The 15,136-nt window shown below is 41.1% G+C and overlaps 2 protein-coding genes across 3 annotated transcripts in view; one reads left to right on the top strand and one right to left on the bottom strand.

Moving 5' to 3' along the window:
• Positions 1-7,007, top strand: part of si:dkey-157l19.2 (uncharacterized protein KIAA1522 homolog) — a 44,226-nt gene extending 37,219 nt beyond the window's left edge. For both annotated transcript variants that reach the window (XM_041812894.1, XM_041812893.1), the window contains 2 exons: positions 666-4,652; positions 6,022-7,007. In XM_041812894.1, coding sequence (XP_041668828.1) covers positions 666-4,652; positions 6,022-6,086 — 4,052 coding nt within the window. In that variant the 3' untranslated portion in view covers positions 6,087-7,007. The remainder of the gene's footprint in view (positions 1-665; positions 4,653-6,021) is intronic.
• Positions 7,008-8,534: 1,527 nt separating this feature from the next.
• On the bottom strand, positions 8,535-14,847 carry si:ch211-67f13.7 (uncharacterized protein LOC565426 homolog). The gene is made up of 8 exons (XM_041812144.1): positions 14,294-14,847; positions 14,109-14,221; positions 13,923-14,029; positions 13,402-13,576; positions 9,706-9,820; positions 9,554-9,633; positions 9,369-9,457; positions 8,535-9,226 (listed from the first exon to the last, which is right to left on the bottom strand). Exons 1-8 carry the CDS (start codon positions 14,807-14,809, stop codon positions 8,634-8,636), a joined length of 1,788 nt encoding a protein of 595 aa, XP_041668078.1. The 5' UTR covers positions 14,810-14,847; the 3' UTR covers positions 8,535-8,633.
• Between the last annotated feature and the right edge of the window lie 289 nt (positions 14,848-15,136).

The raw sequence follows: 15,136 nt of genomic DNA on the forward strand, positions 1-15,136 counted from the left end.
AAAATCCCACTATTTATGTGTCATTTTTGGATGTCTAAAACTAACGGTAATTGACTCACAGATTGGATACAGACCTGCTTTTATAGGTAGATTGAAGACTTAAACATGAAAAAAGAACTTGTAATGGATTGAAAAGGACAAAAATGAATAGTAAAAAGGTAATTTGTAATAACACGTGGTTAAGGTGACTCTTGGCTTGTCCACTGTGCTCTATGTGAGTTTTTTAAATAAAATGAGACATTAAGGAGCAATGGTGGACTTATTTTACATCACTGGCTGCAGGGAGATGCGGATGTGGCTTATCCAAAGTTTGTTTAAAAGGACAATAAAGCATGCAGTAAATCAGGATTTAAAAAAAAATAGTGCACTAATTGTAGATTGTAGTTAATCACAATTAATACAATTAGTCTTCACAGCCCTGTCTATTTATACAGTCACCTGTAGTATTCAGATAATTTAGCCTTTCTTCTCCTGTAGCCGTTCACAACTCCCTCTTTCCAAACTTTAGAGGCAAGGGAAGACAGAAAAGATAAATAAAGGAATTTAAAAAGAAATTAATGTAAATCAATAATAGTTACATAATCCTACTGTCATTATTGAAAATGAAAGAATACTGGTTTTGAAACATGTCCTTGACTAATGAGTCCCCCTGTGTTGTCTCTCAGGTTTGGACAGAGTGGGGTGGACTCTGGCTCAGAAGGCTGATGAAGAGCACCTTTATAATGGTGACACAGACGAGAGCCCAACTACTGAGGGTTTGCAGCAGACGGCAACATCACAAACTGGCACCACTAACATCATCCACCCCCTCAACAAAGACCAGCTGGATCAACTCGATGCTGCCAATGCGAGTCACGGAGACAACCTGGCCTTGATGCACCCCCTGGACCCTAACCTGCCAGCAGATCAGAGGCCTAACTCCTTGGCTGTCCCGTGGATGCCCACATCCAACAGCCTGCAGCAGGAACTACCCAGCCCTGTCATGTCCATGTCCCCGCAGGCTGCATACATGTCCAAAATCATCCCCAATGCTGTCCTACCACCCTCCATCGATGTGGTAGAAATTAGCCGTGGGCGTAGCCGCAACAGTGTACGCACCGTCAGTAAGAGCAGCCTGGTGCTGTCCAGCCCCGCCTCCTCGCGGGCTTCCTCCAGAGCCTCGATAAGAACCACTTCCTCAAAGGCCTCCACCATCACCTCTGCTTCCCAAAACCCTCCAAATATGTCTGACAGCTCATGTTGGAGCAACTCTGAGTCTTCAGAAACCCTAGTGTCTGACTCCTCCACCATCTCCAGCAGCAGCACCCCACGACAAAAGAGGTCTCAAGATGGAAATGCATCAGCCAAAGAAGACAAAATCAGTGTCCACTCATCCATCAGCAAGGCTTCAAAAGGCACATTCAATGGCAAGCTTGTTAGTAAGCGAGAGGCTGGGAATAAAGAGGGGCCGTTTGTGCGAAGTCTCTCAGTCATGAAGCAAAAGAGGGCTCCTCCACCTCCAAACCGCTCGTATTCCCTTCATAACAAGATGAAGAGACGATCACGGGATTTGGCAGAGATGAGGGTGATCCCTGGAGAGGAAAATGTCCCAAATAACAAATCAGAATCTTCTTCCATGCCTTCCAAACCCATAGACAGCCCTGGGTACAATGCTGACACCAGTTCTCTGGATGACTCTACAGGCTCTGCATCATTTAGTCCTGTTAGATCCCAGTTGAAGGTGAAGAAGGCAGAGGAGGCTGCAAAAGTTCATGCACCAGATTCCAAAGAATCTTCACAGGTAGAGAGTAAGCAAACCAAAGTAGTGTCCCCATCCAGTGGCTACTCAAGCCAAGAGGCCACATCCACTCAGTCTTTAAAACAGTCACACAGCTCATCTCCAAGACACAAAAGAGGCCTCTTAGCAAAGCTTCAAAGGCTCTTTCCTGGCTCTGCCCCTTCCTCTCCAACTCCACCTCCTTCTGAAAACATAAAACCAGCTGATAATCTCAAACCTGACCCCTCAGTCGATTCAGCAAGTCCTTCTGTGAGAGCCCTGAGAGAACTCTTCAACATCCCGCCACATCCTAAAGTCCACGCTCCACCAGCTCCTCCTCCAGAGGTGTGGGTTCACAGCAGGCGATCCATCGAGCTACTGCTGGGACCCCCGGTGCCTGATGACATTTACGCCATCATTAAGAAGAATCCAAAGGACAAGAGGCCACACAGGCAGTCTCCTTGTGCATCCGCAGAAAGCTCTGTGAAACTGGAACGAAAAATCAAGACAGCTGTGGTGGATGGATCCACTGAGACAAAGAAAGTTCAAGGAAGTGTGTTTTTGAATGCTGAGGTTCACAAAGAGAACAACAACAGACTGGCAGAGAAAGATGAGAAAGTAAGCGCAAGTGACATTTTAAGTGGGATGTTAGTGAAGGCAGTCGTGATACGAGAAGAAAGACTCGCAGCAAGAGAAGAAGAAATTAAAAAGGTTGCATCTCCTGAGTCGTCGTGGCCTCCACCTCCTCCACCTGTTGGACATATGGTCATAACAGATGAAATGGATTTCCCTCTCCCGCCTCCGCCCATGTTCGGTGAGGGGTTGGTCATACCCGTTCAAGTGCCACCTAGTGGAGACTCCTCTTCCACAAATACAGTCCTAAATATCCCTCCTCCACCACCGTATACGGCCCCTCCTCCACCAAGTGATGCAATAACCCCTGCTTCACTGAGGAGGCTCTCTCCACTGCCTCCAATTAAAGAGGTTCCTCTAACACCACCACCTGAAGAGGTTTCTCCACCCCAACCAACATTAATGATTTCGCCAACTCTTCCACCACCACCACCACCTATGGAGATTATTCTCACAGCACCATCTAATAACGTAACTCCTTCTCTACCCCTATCTACACAAGTTCCTCCACCCCCACCACCTAAAGATGTTTCTCCTTCACAACAACCCAAGGAAATCTCGCATCCACCACCACCTATAGCAATTATTCAACTACAGCCGACTAAAGAAGTTACTCCTTCTCCACCACAACCTAAAGTTGTTGCCCCTCCACCACCTCAAGAAGTTATTCCACCCCCACCACCAAAAGAGATCTCTGCTCCGCCACCACCTCAAAAAGTTATTATACTCCCACCACCTGTAGATGTTTTGCCTCCGCCACCACCTCAAAAAGTTATTGTACCCCCACCAGCTAAGGAGATCTCTGTTCTGCCACCAATTCAAGGAGTTATTCTACTCCCACCATCTCAAGATGTTTCCCCTCCTCCACCACCTCAAGAAGTTACTTCTTCTCTACCACCTCCAAAAGACGTTGTTCTGTCCCCACCACTTGAAGAGGTTTCCTCCCCACCATCCAAAGAAATTTCTCTTCAACCCCCTCCACCACTACCCAAAGAGGTATCTTCGCCCCCCCCTCCACCCATCAAAGAAGTCTCCACCACACTCGTTACAGTGGTGTCGCCTCCATCAGTTGAAGAGGCCTCCCCTCCAGTGGTTGTTGAGGTGTCCACTTTCTCAAATGGAGATGTTCCTCCCCCATCTTCTCAAGAAAAATCCCCTCCATCTTCAGAAGAAGCTACACCTGTTAGCACGCTTACTCCACCACAAAGTATTCCACCTCCACCCGCCGTCCTGTCACAAACCCAGGAGGAGATGAATCCCCCAGAGAAGTGCATTCTATCAGAACCTCAAACAAACCCATCTCTGTCCAACAGTAATTTTGCTCCTCCTCAGAGTATTCCACCTCCACCTCCCATACAGCCTCCATCAGAGGAAGAATGCCGGGGTGCTAATAGTCTAGCACCCAAGGAGACACCTCCTCCTCCGCCCTCATCTGAAGTCTCAATCCCACCAGCCCCTGAAAAGGCTCAAGAACCTGAAAATAATCCACCCTTACCAAGTGCTGAGCCCCAGATACTTTCCAAACAGACTTCAGAGAAAACCTCCACCCCTGTTGTTCCAGAGGAACCCACACCCATCATCACCCCCTCCCTTTTGCAGATGGTGAAGTTGCGGTCTGTCAACAGCAGCCCTGAGCCTCCTAAAGCCCCAGAGCAATCAGAGACAGAGGTCATCATGAGGAATAAGGACACAACATCTGCCAGCGGTGAAGCTCCTCAGAAGCCCATCAGAAGGTCTCTGATCATGTCCTTACCTACATCTCCAACATCAACCTCTCCACCTGCCGTGATTGTCTCAGAGCCTGCCCTGCCAAAGTCCCAGTCTCTAGTGATCCCACCCACATCTTCATCCACAGCCCTGTCTCCCACCAAAAAGTCTCCTCCTGCCATGATAGCTTCTCCCTCCATGAACCTGCAGGAGGCCATCCGCCTTAGGACAGCAGCCAGGTCTAAGGAGAACCCCACCTCCCGCCTCAGCTTGCACTCGCCCACGTCACCCATCGACCTACGCAAGTCCCCGACCAGCACAGCTAGCTTTATTTTCTCAAAGAGCAACAAAAGGGTGGTGATTGAGACCAAACCAGTGGTGGAGAAGAACAGAGCGGATGTGAAAAAGGTTGAGGGTGAAGCAGAGGCAGAAAAGAAGGGAGTCAAGGTGCCCCCGCCTGTGGCAAAGAAACCCAAAGCAAAAGGCAAAGAGACGGACAGGAGCGAAGGACCAGAGCAGACTGCAGGGCAGGAAGCACAGCAAGAGAGTATCAAGGGTAAGAAAGGTTATTTGAAATCATTTTTAGAGATGCTAAGATATGTTAGCTGATGTCAGCAATCCTGGCACTGTATCATTAAAAAAATGGCATTTATGGTTGAAGTCATTGGTTAGTACACATACCTACAGACAGTTTATCTGTAGCCTCACATTTGAGTCTGCTTTAAGAATTTTACATTTTGAACCAGTAATTCAGTTTTTATTTATATTTTTAGAATTGCATTGAAATAGTTTGTGTACTTTATTTGTAGTTTGTTATATTTTAATTTTTAAAATATAATACCTTTATTTATTTGTTATTTTGACTCATCCTCATTTTTTAAAACTTATTAGCCCTCCATGGACCCTAACATACATTTTTCCAAGAGGGGAAATTAGAGGCATAGAAGGTAGTAGGGATGGGTTTTAATTTGTGCAATATAAAGAAAAACTGGGTAGTTATAGTACTTTAGGTTTTCCATGTTGACGTAATTTGTAAAAACACTTGTGATGTTACATTACAAACTGTGTGCGATGTTGTTTTGATGTATTAGATATTTGATAGTGTTTTAAAAATTGATAAATATATATCTAAAATTCAGAAGTTCTGAGGTTATTTTATAAATATTTGTTATTGCGTATTCACACACAAAAGTACCAAAAATGGGTACTGTTTTGTACCGGTACTGGTTCACAGGTACCAGGAATTGTACCGTATTGGTTCAAATGCGAAAGGTCCCCATCCCTACAATTCAGGTAGTTTAAACAAATGATTATCATTAATTGATTTACAAGTCTACTAACTCTAATGTAAACATGTAGCTATAGTAGCTCGTATGGTATCTTTAAAGGGCTAGGTATGTTGTTAACTATCATAGAATAAGTTGGGATTATTTTCTTTAAGTAATTAAAATAAGGGGTGGCATGTTTTTTCCCTTCTTCAGGATTGCATGAAGGTACTCCGCTAAAGTCCTGCAACCAATTTTAGAGACCAAAGTTAACATTAGAATCAGTTTTGTTTAAGGAAATTAGATTTTTTCCAATATCCAATAAACAGATATTTCCATATTTAGAATTATAAATGTAGTCCAGACCTAAATATCCACTCCCTAAAAACAGTTTAAAGTTAAAGGAATGAGAATGAACCCAGAAAAACACTCTAGCTGAGCTAGGTTTAGGTCCTGCCTAAAACTCCACAAACCTCTTTGTATATATGGCCCATATTTACAGATGATATAGGCTGAAATTTATAGATGTTATATCAGTGTTTAATATTGGCAGAAGTTTTCATGTCTGCCAGTATTGATAGCATGCAGAGGAGATCATGTATCCCTGGTTTTTAACACTTAATTTCATTAATTTGAAATGATTTGTTGTTTGCTCTGTAGATGCTGCAGAGAAAGCCAATGGAACAGCAGGTACTGTTGAAGGAGAAGTGGCACCATCCACATGATTAAAAGGACTGATGGAAGATGAGGAAGTTGCAAGTTGGATGTTGCAAGTTGGTGTGTTATGGAAAAGAAACCGGATGTGGATATATTCAATGCTTATTTTCAAAGGTTGCATTTAAAAAGTTCAGGATTTTAAAGAAGATCCTTGGATTTTCATGTTTATGGTGTGGGTAATAATTTTCTCATTATGTATTTTACTGAGAGTAAATACAGCCTGTTTTTGTTTTACCAGAGGGTCTGCAAAGCTTTAAAAGATGTATCAGATAGGATTGTACCGCCCTCTAGTGTCAAAGAATGGTAACACTGTCCTGCTGAATCCGAGCTTCTACTCAGTAATCCTACTGTGGGACTTTTGGGCGTTCATTTGTAAATATAGCATGATTTTGTACATTGAAGATATCTTAAAAAGGTAGATCTCTCTGGACTACAGAGTCCTGGTCTGTATTTTTCCTAAAATGCTTCCACACCTATTATATATGTTGAAAATATTAATTATCTTAAGTTATTTTTCTGTTTTAATGTTGAGAGGAGGGTCTCTGCTGACAAAATGTCTTATTTTCAACTTTGTATCAAACTTTGATTTCCTTTGAAGAAAATTTAATTGTAAAGCTCTTAATCATATCCAAATATATTTTGTTGTTCTGACAACTCCCACTTCATTTTTTAATGATTTAAACCGATGTGCATGACTATTAATATCACAGAAGTTATCAACATGTAAATCATTACAAGAGTCATATTTTAAGGCACATTTTTGCTGCTTTTAGTTACTGATAATGGAGACGATGCCTTTTTTCACAGTCACAGCTCAGACAGTGAGATGTCTGTTTTGAACTATAATATATTCCAAACTGGCTTCAGAGAATAATTTTCTAAATGATTTATGCATCATAAAAAGAATAAAGATTTATGGCTGGATCAGATTTTCTGACTGAGTTTAACTTTTTTTTTCTCCCAACTTCCCTTGTACTGATAAAATATTGATCATTTTAAATGCTTTTTTCTTACAGCATTCATGTTAAAGTCTCAAGCCTGAGATACTCAAACACAAGTTTGTAGGCTTAAACTCTGTTAGTTCTCTTACTTTTGATGATTTTGTCTTTTTAATAACATCATCAGCATGGCTTAATTTACTCATGACAACTGAAACCTTCAAATGGCTTAAACTTATCAGCACTAGGAGTAAATTAATACTGTAGCCAAGTTAAAGTAGAGTTATTCTGATCATAATTTAACTGGACCAGAAGTAAAATTACTGGTCTACAAGTCTGCTCAGTTAGAGGGAAAACTAGTACTTTAACATTTTCTCAAACAAGTGGTAAATCATTGATAAATGAAAGGTAAATAAGTGCTACGTAAGTGGTCATTGAGTGGTAAACTTGTGGCAAACAAGTGGTAAATTAATACTCAATATGTTATCAATATAGGCAGATTAAAGGGTCAAAAAATGATTGATAAGCTCTAGCTGGTGGCAAGTGGTATACATCTAGTGTTTAGTTCAAGCACACCATGGAGTTGAGCGTTGCCATAGCTACATCCGGACTAACCAGTGGCAGCCATTGTTTACAGACTTGCAGTACAACTAAACCCTACATGTAATTACGGCACAAACATCATCTCAGAAAAGTTTTTAGTTTGGTTCTTTGCTCTTCTTGTGTTAAAGAAATGTGGCCTAGTTCTGCTGTTTTATTGTCAGATAAGCCAATTGTTTCTCTGGCAGTAGCCATTGTTTACAAGCTTGCAGTACAGCTAAACCACATCCATAGCTACCGCCTCATTCTCCTCAAATTATGCTGATTGGTTCGGTAATTTTTCAGACTGTGCATACGCGTATAAGATTGGATTTTTGCAGTGGTTGAGTGATCAAAAAGATGTTGGTAAGTGGTAGACCAGTGGCAAACAGGTGGTCAAACGCTGGTTCCAAAATGGGCAGTAAAGAAGTGGTACACAAATGGTCAACAAGTCATCCCTAAGTGTTCAATCAATGGTCAATAATCCAATAACAGGTAAATGGTCAAAGTGGTAAAAAAGTGGTCAACAAGATCAGTAAGTGGGCAATAAGTAATCAATAAAGATCAATATGTGGTTGAGAAGTAGCTGCTGCTGTGATATTCAGATAACATTGCTTCTTTTCATTGCGTGTTGCTCAAAGTTACTTCTGAAATTACCCTAAAGAATAATTGTAAGTCAACAGAATTTACTTTTCACCCCTGCTTTACACACACTTTATTTCATACCCTTTTCATGTAGTAACAAGTAGACATCCCCATTCATTCTCTTTAGATCCTGGCTTATGTTTTTATCTGTTTTTGCCTGACAATGATTTAAGCTCTTGACATCTTGAAAGGTTATCTGGAATCTAGCTATCATGGCTATCATTATGCTGAAGCTCAAACAGCTTGAATTTTATTCACAATAGGAAACGATTGAGAATGATTGAGAAAATTAAATAAATTATTGCATTTTATGTTTTTATTGAAGTGAGATTCCTGTTAGAGAGTTACAATCTTAAAGCAGAAAAACATATTAAAGGATCCTCTGAGCTGATGCTACCTCCATGAGAAATACCAGGTTTGCTCTTTACCACCTACTAAACCTCTCTTCTCCACCTCAGAGGTGATCATCCCGTCCTCCTTCTCATCTTGGTCTGCATGCCTCCTGTTCTTCTGCTCGTCCTCAGACCAATATGGCTGCTCTAACTCTCTTTGTACGTTAGCCTTTGAAGGAACTGTCTGCTCTTCCTGGTCAGAGATCGTCTCTTCTTTTCCTTCCTTGTCTTCACTTTCTGAAAAATCATCTTCCAAGTACCCAGATCCTTCCTCAAACATAACTGACTGGTTCACCACAGGCTCCCATAAGAACCTCTCCATAAACCCGGACTCTTCTGCATCAGGTTTAGCCATCCCTCCTAGGATAACCCCACCTTCCTCTTCATCATCTGTGTAGTCTTCCTCTTCTTCGTCATACTTAACATCCACACTCTCCAGCAGCTCCTCTTGGCTGTTCAGCTCATTGATGTAATGACTAATTATAGCCTCGCTGCCTTGCTTCCTGCTGACAGAGGAAGTTCTGATCGGTAGAAAACCATCTTCTGCTGTGTAAGGCTGATCTGACACCAGCAAAGACCCACTGCTGGCTGAGCCTGGAAAAAGAGGACAAATAAAAAACACAAAAACATTCATTTGACCTACCCTGAACCCTTAAATCACACTGTTAATCAGTGGTAGGATGGAGATTTTCCAGCTGTATGTTCTTCAACTCAGGTAGTTTTCACTGCCACAAACCTTCAATCATTGCCCTGTGAGCTTTCAAGGTCCCACATCGTGAATCACAGCATTCACAGACGGAGTCGTCACCACTCAGAGCCGTCCACCTGTCAGAGGTAAAGTACGATTACGTTCAAACAGCTACTCTGAAATAAGAAAGTAAAGAGTCAAATTTAGTCCTGGAAGTTAAACCCAGAGTTCACCTGTCCCCTCTATAAGTGCAGGATTTGTGAGCAGGACTGGGATCTTCACTGGTCACGATCAGTTTGCAGTGAACGCTGACCTAAAAACAGGGAGAGGGGATTAGTCCACAGCTCAATCTGTGTCAGTCCTGAGAGTTTTCTTCCAGATTTACCTCTGTGTCCGGGTCAGAAGTGAACTGGAAAGCCTTAAGGGAGAATCTCAGGGTTTTGTCTGTGCGAGAAATGAACTGAGAGGCTCCTGGATCTCTCTTGCTGTCCATCATACAGCTGAAAAGATAAAAATACAACAGATCTCAGTTCACGGCACAGTTCTCCAAAAGGTTTTATACAAATAAAGATAAAAATGCACTGCCTACAACCACGACTGGAGTTATGTTTTCAGGTTGTCCCTCTGTCTGTTCTTAAAAACACAATATCACAGCGATGTTGGGAGATATTTCACTCCCAGTCTGACTCAGCACTAAAGATATTACATTTTGGAGGCGCAGAGTCAACGTCACTTTGACCTCAAAGCTTGTGCGTGCAATAAGAATGCACTGAAGGATTTCCGCCAAATTTGGCACAAACCTACACTGGGACTTGAGGGGTAACTGATCAGATTTTGAAGGTCAAAGGTCACTGTTACCCCACATACTGTGACCTTGCGTCATACTGTAGCTTCTTAGGAGCTGTACCCTCTCAACCCACAGCTCTTCGTTCACTAAGTATCTACCTACTGGAGGCATATGACTGCTAGGCAGTCATTCTAGTTCTCAGAATTAAATAATTCAGCAACTTTCATAAATTAAAAAAACATATTACACTTACTTTTGATACACCCAACCCCTCCTGCTGGACCTCAGTCATCTCAGTCACAGGTTTTAAAAGAAAAACTTGATTAGATCAACCTGGTCCGGATACAGAGTTTGAAGGATTATTAAATCTGGATTAAAAGTGCTTTGAAGGGGACTTCACACAACATATCCATCCACAGAGGGGCGCCAAATTACAAAAACAAAGATTCTCCTCTGGGGAAGTAAGCAAGGCATGTGCTTGAAATGACTGACTTTGTATGAATTGAATCTAGAGTTTATGGAAATGTAACTTTTTCACAGGGAAAAAAATAACTTTTACATGACACTGTACATTTTTGATAAATAAAGCCTTGGAAAGAACCGACCCATTTTACACTTGATTTCAGATCATACTTAAGAAACAGATTGGAGTATGGTCCTAATAGTTTAAGAAAGTTAATAGCAGGTACATTTGATCATAAATATCATAGAAAGTTTTTTTGTGTGTATAAAGGTTACAGACGCTCTAGATCAGTGGTTCTCAACCTTTTCAGCCCCCGACCCCAAAAATAAAGGTGCCAGTGACCGGGGACCGGGGACCCCACTGTATCTGAAGTTGGTTGAACACAGCCATAAACATTCAAGAATAGTCATGTGCAGACAAGGCTGTCCATAAAGAGGGATAAAGGGGAAGGTTTCTGGGACCCAGCCAAACTGGGGGCCCAGTCAGGAAAGGAGGTCAGGAAATTTATGATCATTGTGAAGTTAAGCTGTGAAAATTATATTTCATATTTTACCTAAATAATGACCACTCTTCTCAAGGAAAAACAAATATCTCAAATATTCATGTGTGTTGTAAATAGCCTTCTTAAAATGAAAAGAACTTTTGTTAAAAAAACATTTTTAAAATGGGTGAAAAGTTGCTTAAATTAGTTAAGAATGGCAAAAATGGTAGAAAAGGAGATGAAATTGGATTTTTAAAGAACATAAATGGGTTAAAAGTGGAAAAAAATAACCAAAAAACGGATTAAATTGGCAAAAAGGTGCACAAAAAGTGGTAAAGGGGGATAAAAAAGTGGCTGAAATGGCTTTAAAGTGCAAAAAATTGGGGGAAATTAGGTGGACTGGGATGAAAAATTGATATAAACTGGCAAAAAGGGGATAACTATGGTTAATTGGGCAAAAAGAGGTGTAAAAAGTGGCTAATAGTGGTAATAATGAGGCAACAACAGGCAGAAAATGGCAAGAATTGGTTTAGAAATGACAAAAACAGGCAGAAAAAAGTATGGGAACAGGTATAAAATTGACAAATGGGTTTTAAGTGGCAAAAACGTGCTAAAATTGGCAAATTTTGTGTTACAAAGTGATGAAAAGGGATTAGAATTTGATCAAATTGGTGTAAAATGGCAACAGTGTAATCTTTTTTAATTCTCTTTTTTAAGGCATCTGGTGACCTCATCTCAGTGACCCTAAATGGGGTCCCGACCCCAAAGATGAGAACCACTGCTCTAGATATTAAATGATTGATGCAGGTGCTGTAAGGGGCTATATTACAACAAGACTGGGTGTTTCATCTACTTTGTAACTGAAGCTAAACCAGCGTTACTTTCATCAACTAAAACGATCACTAAGAATGTTTGTCAAAGATTTATATAAAATACATCTTTGGGGATTAAAAAAATCAGACGAAAAGTGAGTTTAGTTTTCATCAAGGAGATTAAAACTAGACTAAAATGCTATTCATTTTCCGTTGCACATTCAGATTAATGATATTTCTCCACTGTGGGTAAATCTGTCAAAACAGCTCTGCTGTAGAAGGCAGGGAACCCAAGCAAGATTTGGCACCAGATTCAGGCAAAAAGATTAAATGTGTTGACCCCAGTTTGAACTAAAAATGTAAGTACTTTTTATGGACTAAAACTGGATTAAAATGTTTCTTAGTTTTTGTTGACTAAAACTAGACAAACTATAAAACAGGGGTCATCAACTACCTTTGAAAACGGGCAAGCTTTTTATCTTAGCAGATGCTCCGGGGGCCAGACCTTCAAATAAATGTAAATACAAAATGTAAGTGATTTTTAGGCATTAGCAGCTAGATAAGTCCCTAATGCCTGTACAGCAGCCAGCTACAAGGGGGTGTTTGAAATTATTTAGCTACAGATTTCTGAGGCTGCCATGTTGTCCATCACTTGGTATGATGTTTATATGCTGATTCCAGAAATATGTGCAGGAACAGGTATGCTGTTTTGATTTTCAGGCAGGAAAATTGCACTCTCCAAAAGCTTGAAGTGGAAAGTTGATGCAGGAAACTGCAGATTTAATCAGGGCTGGACTGATAAGTATGCATTTATCATGCAACGTATTTACTAACAGTGGCTAACGGGTGGATTTTCTGAAAAAAAACAACAAAAAAAAAAAAACCAACAACATTGGTTCAAGCATTAAGTCCTTCCTGATAAAACTGTTGTTCATCAGTTCATCAGCGTTCATCATTGGGGGTTGTTTTAAATAATGCATAATGTCAGAAAACACATTTTTTCCTCTGCACATTTTCTAAATTTAATCAACTTTTGGGGGCCAGGGTGGGAGCCTTGGGGGCCCTGATTTGCCCCCCAGGCTGCCAGTTGATGATCAGTGCTATAAAGGGTAGAAATGATAAAATGTGACTAAAACTAATGATCATTTTATCCTTAAAACTAAACATTTAAAAATAGATGCCCAAATCAACACTGAGCAAAACAGCATTCAAGTGCAAAGCACATCTAAGAAAATGTCTTGAAACATCAACAACCTGTTTATCTTATTAGTGACAGATCACCTCCCTTGGGATCAAGATGGTCCTCATTATTTTCGGATCAAAGTTATTTGAATCTTTCTCTAATGTTTTAACAACACAAATCGGATGATTTATTCCAATTAAAACCTACCTCTTTTTTCTGATTATTTATTACTTGTTTTCTTACAAACACTTGACTTGAAGCTTTAATCCTGTCCAACAGATTTAATCCTGTTGGATAACTTTTGAAGAACCAGGCCCAGAAGATTCCAGGTTTTAACAGTCAGTAAAAAACTCACCCAAAGTTGTCGATGATGGTGTATTTGAGGGTTGATTTGGAGCCAGTGGAGGGGGTCGCATAGCAGCTATTGATGTACAGTTTCCCTTCCATTGGGATGTGTGGAGCAGACACCTGGAAATTGATCGTTTTTCCAAGCTGGTACTCCTGGGACTCTGAAGGCCCATTCCAGGAATCTAAATGTGAAAAAAAGGATTTCATTTAAAAAAATAAAGCCTCCTTTACAGAAGTCCTATAGGTAGGAATATGCCCACGTTTGTGTCACTCAGTTTTCCCATGATAACAAATGCATTTCAGCTGTTTTCTCACATTATTTATCCCTTTCTCTTAGGATAGCAACACTAGTTTTTTTTCACTAAAACCAATAGATGTCTTAATATCTCAAAAAACTACAACTTAATCAACTCACGAAAAATCTGTATATTAAAATGTACGGTTAATGTCCTTTTACGGCCTCCGTACAGCAAAATATACTTGCAGTTCATCTCGTATTCATTACAGTTCACAGATCCTTGAACGTACCATCCATCAGCTCCATGCGGAAGTCATCTGGACTTCCTTTCAGCCTTTTACGCATGACAGCAGTTTCCCATGTTGGCTTCACGGTCAGCTGGTACACATGATGGTTCCTGGACAGAGTTTACCGGTTGTGAATAAACATTTTTGGCAATTAAAAAACGTTAAAAATAGACCAGAAACGTTGAAAACCTCTGATAACGGCATTCAATGTTGACATCCATCCTGTGCGCTCTGCTTGGGAAACGTTTAGGCGAGGGTTCATAGTGGAGGACGAATTTGTAGACCAGAAAACCAGGGGGAGACTGTCAGAAGGTTCAGAGGTTTACATTATTATTAAAAGAGTCTGGAAAGAAATGCTAACGGCGAGGTCCTACCTGACGCACAGCATCACACGCCATCAGAGGATACGTGAAGATCAGGTCACCGTATGGTCTGAGGATCCCGTTGCTTCTGCAGGAGCTGCCCAGCTTCAGCTCCTCTGCCCCCGCGCCCAGACCGTAGAAAGTCGGTTTTACCCGTACGACAAAGTCCGACGAGGAGCAGGTGACAGAGACGTCTGGAAGGTAAGCAAAACCAGACTGGATCTTTCCTTTGTACTCCTTTGAGCGCATGGGTCTCGTTGTTGTAGTCTGGGAGGGCCTTTGGGAGCTGAACCGAGACAAATGAGCTGTGACAGAAGATGACCTGAGGGAGGATTTTCTGCCGACTTTGGTTGGTTTGGACTTCGGTGTGCCCAGTCTGAAAAGTTTTTTGCTTTTAGTAAATGGAGATTGAGAAGTGTCCGCCGAACAACTGAGGATGCCGAGTGATAAAACAATCCACAAAATACAGAGATGCCACTTTGTTTTCATCGCAACACACTGAAGTGCTTCTACCTTTTCCCTTTTCATTCAATCTGCGCGTAAAAGCAGCGTCAGGCACGGCTGCAGCTGATTAGTGGAGGGAATAAATCACGAGCGCCCTGCTGTCACACTGCCCAAGATACAATTCTGTTTGGTCACTGTGTTTATTTGCTAAACTTTGCTCATTTCGTCATTACTGATGTGTTTACTGGAAACAAGAAGTTACTTTAAAGCTCCTGTGAGGAGTTTTTAGTTGTTAGTGAAACACTGATATTAATACGCAAGCGTCTTTATGACTTACAAAAGCAAACAAAAACAGAATTGAGACTGAATGTTTTTGTTTATTTATTTTCAAAGTCTGTTATCATTGCCATG

The sequence above is a fragment of the Cheilinus undulatus genome, linkage group 18, assembly GCF_018320785.1.
Source record: "Cheilinus undulatus linkage group 18, ASM1832078v1, whole genome shotgun sequence".
NCBI lineage: Eukaryota > Metazoa > Chordata > Actinopteri > Labriformes > Labridae > Cheilinus > Cheilinus undulatus.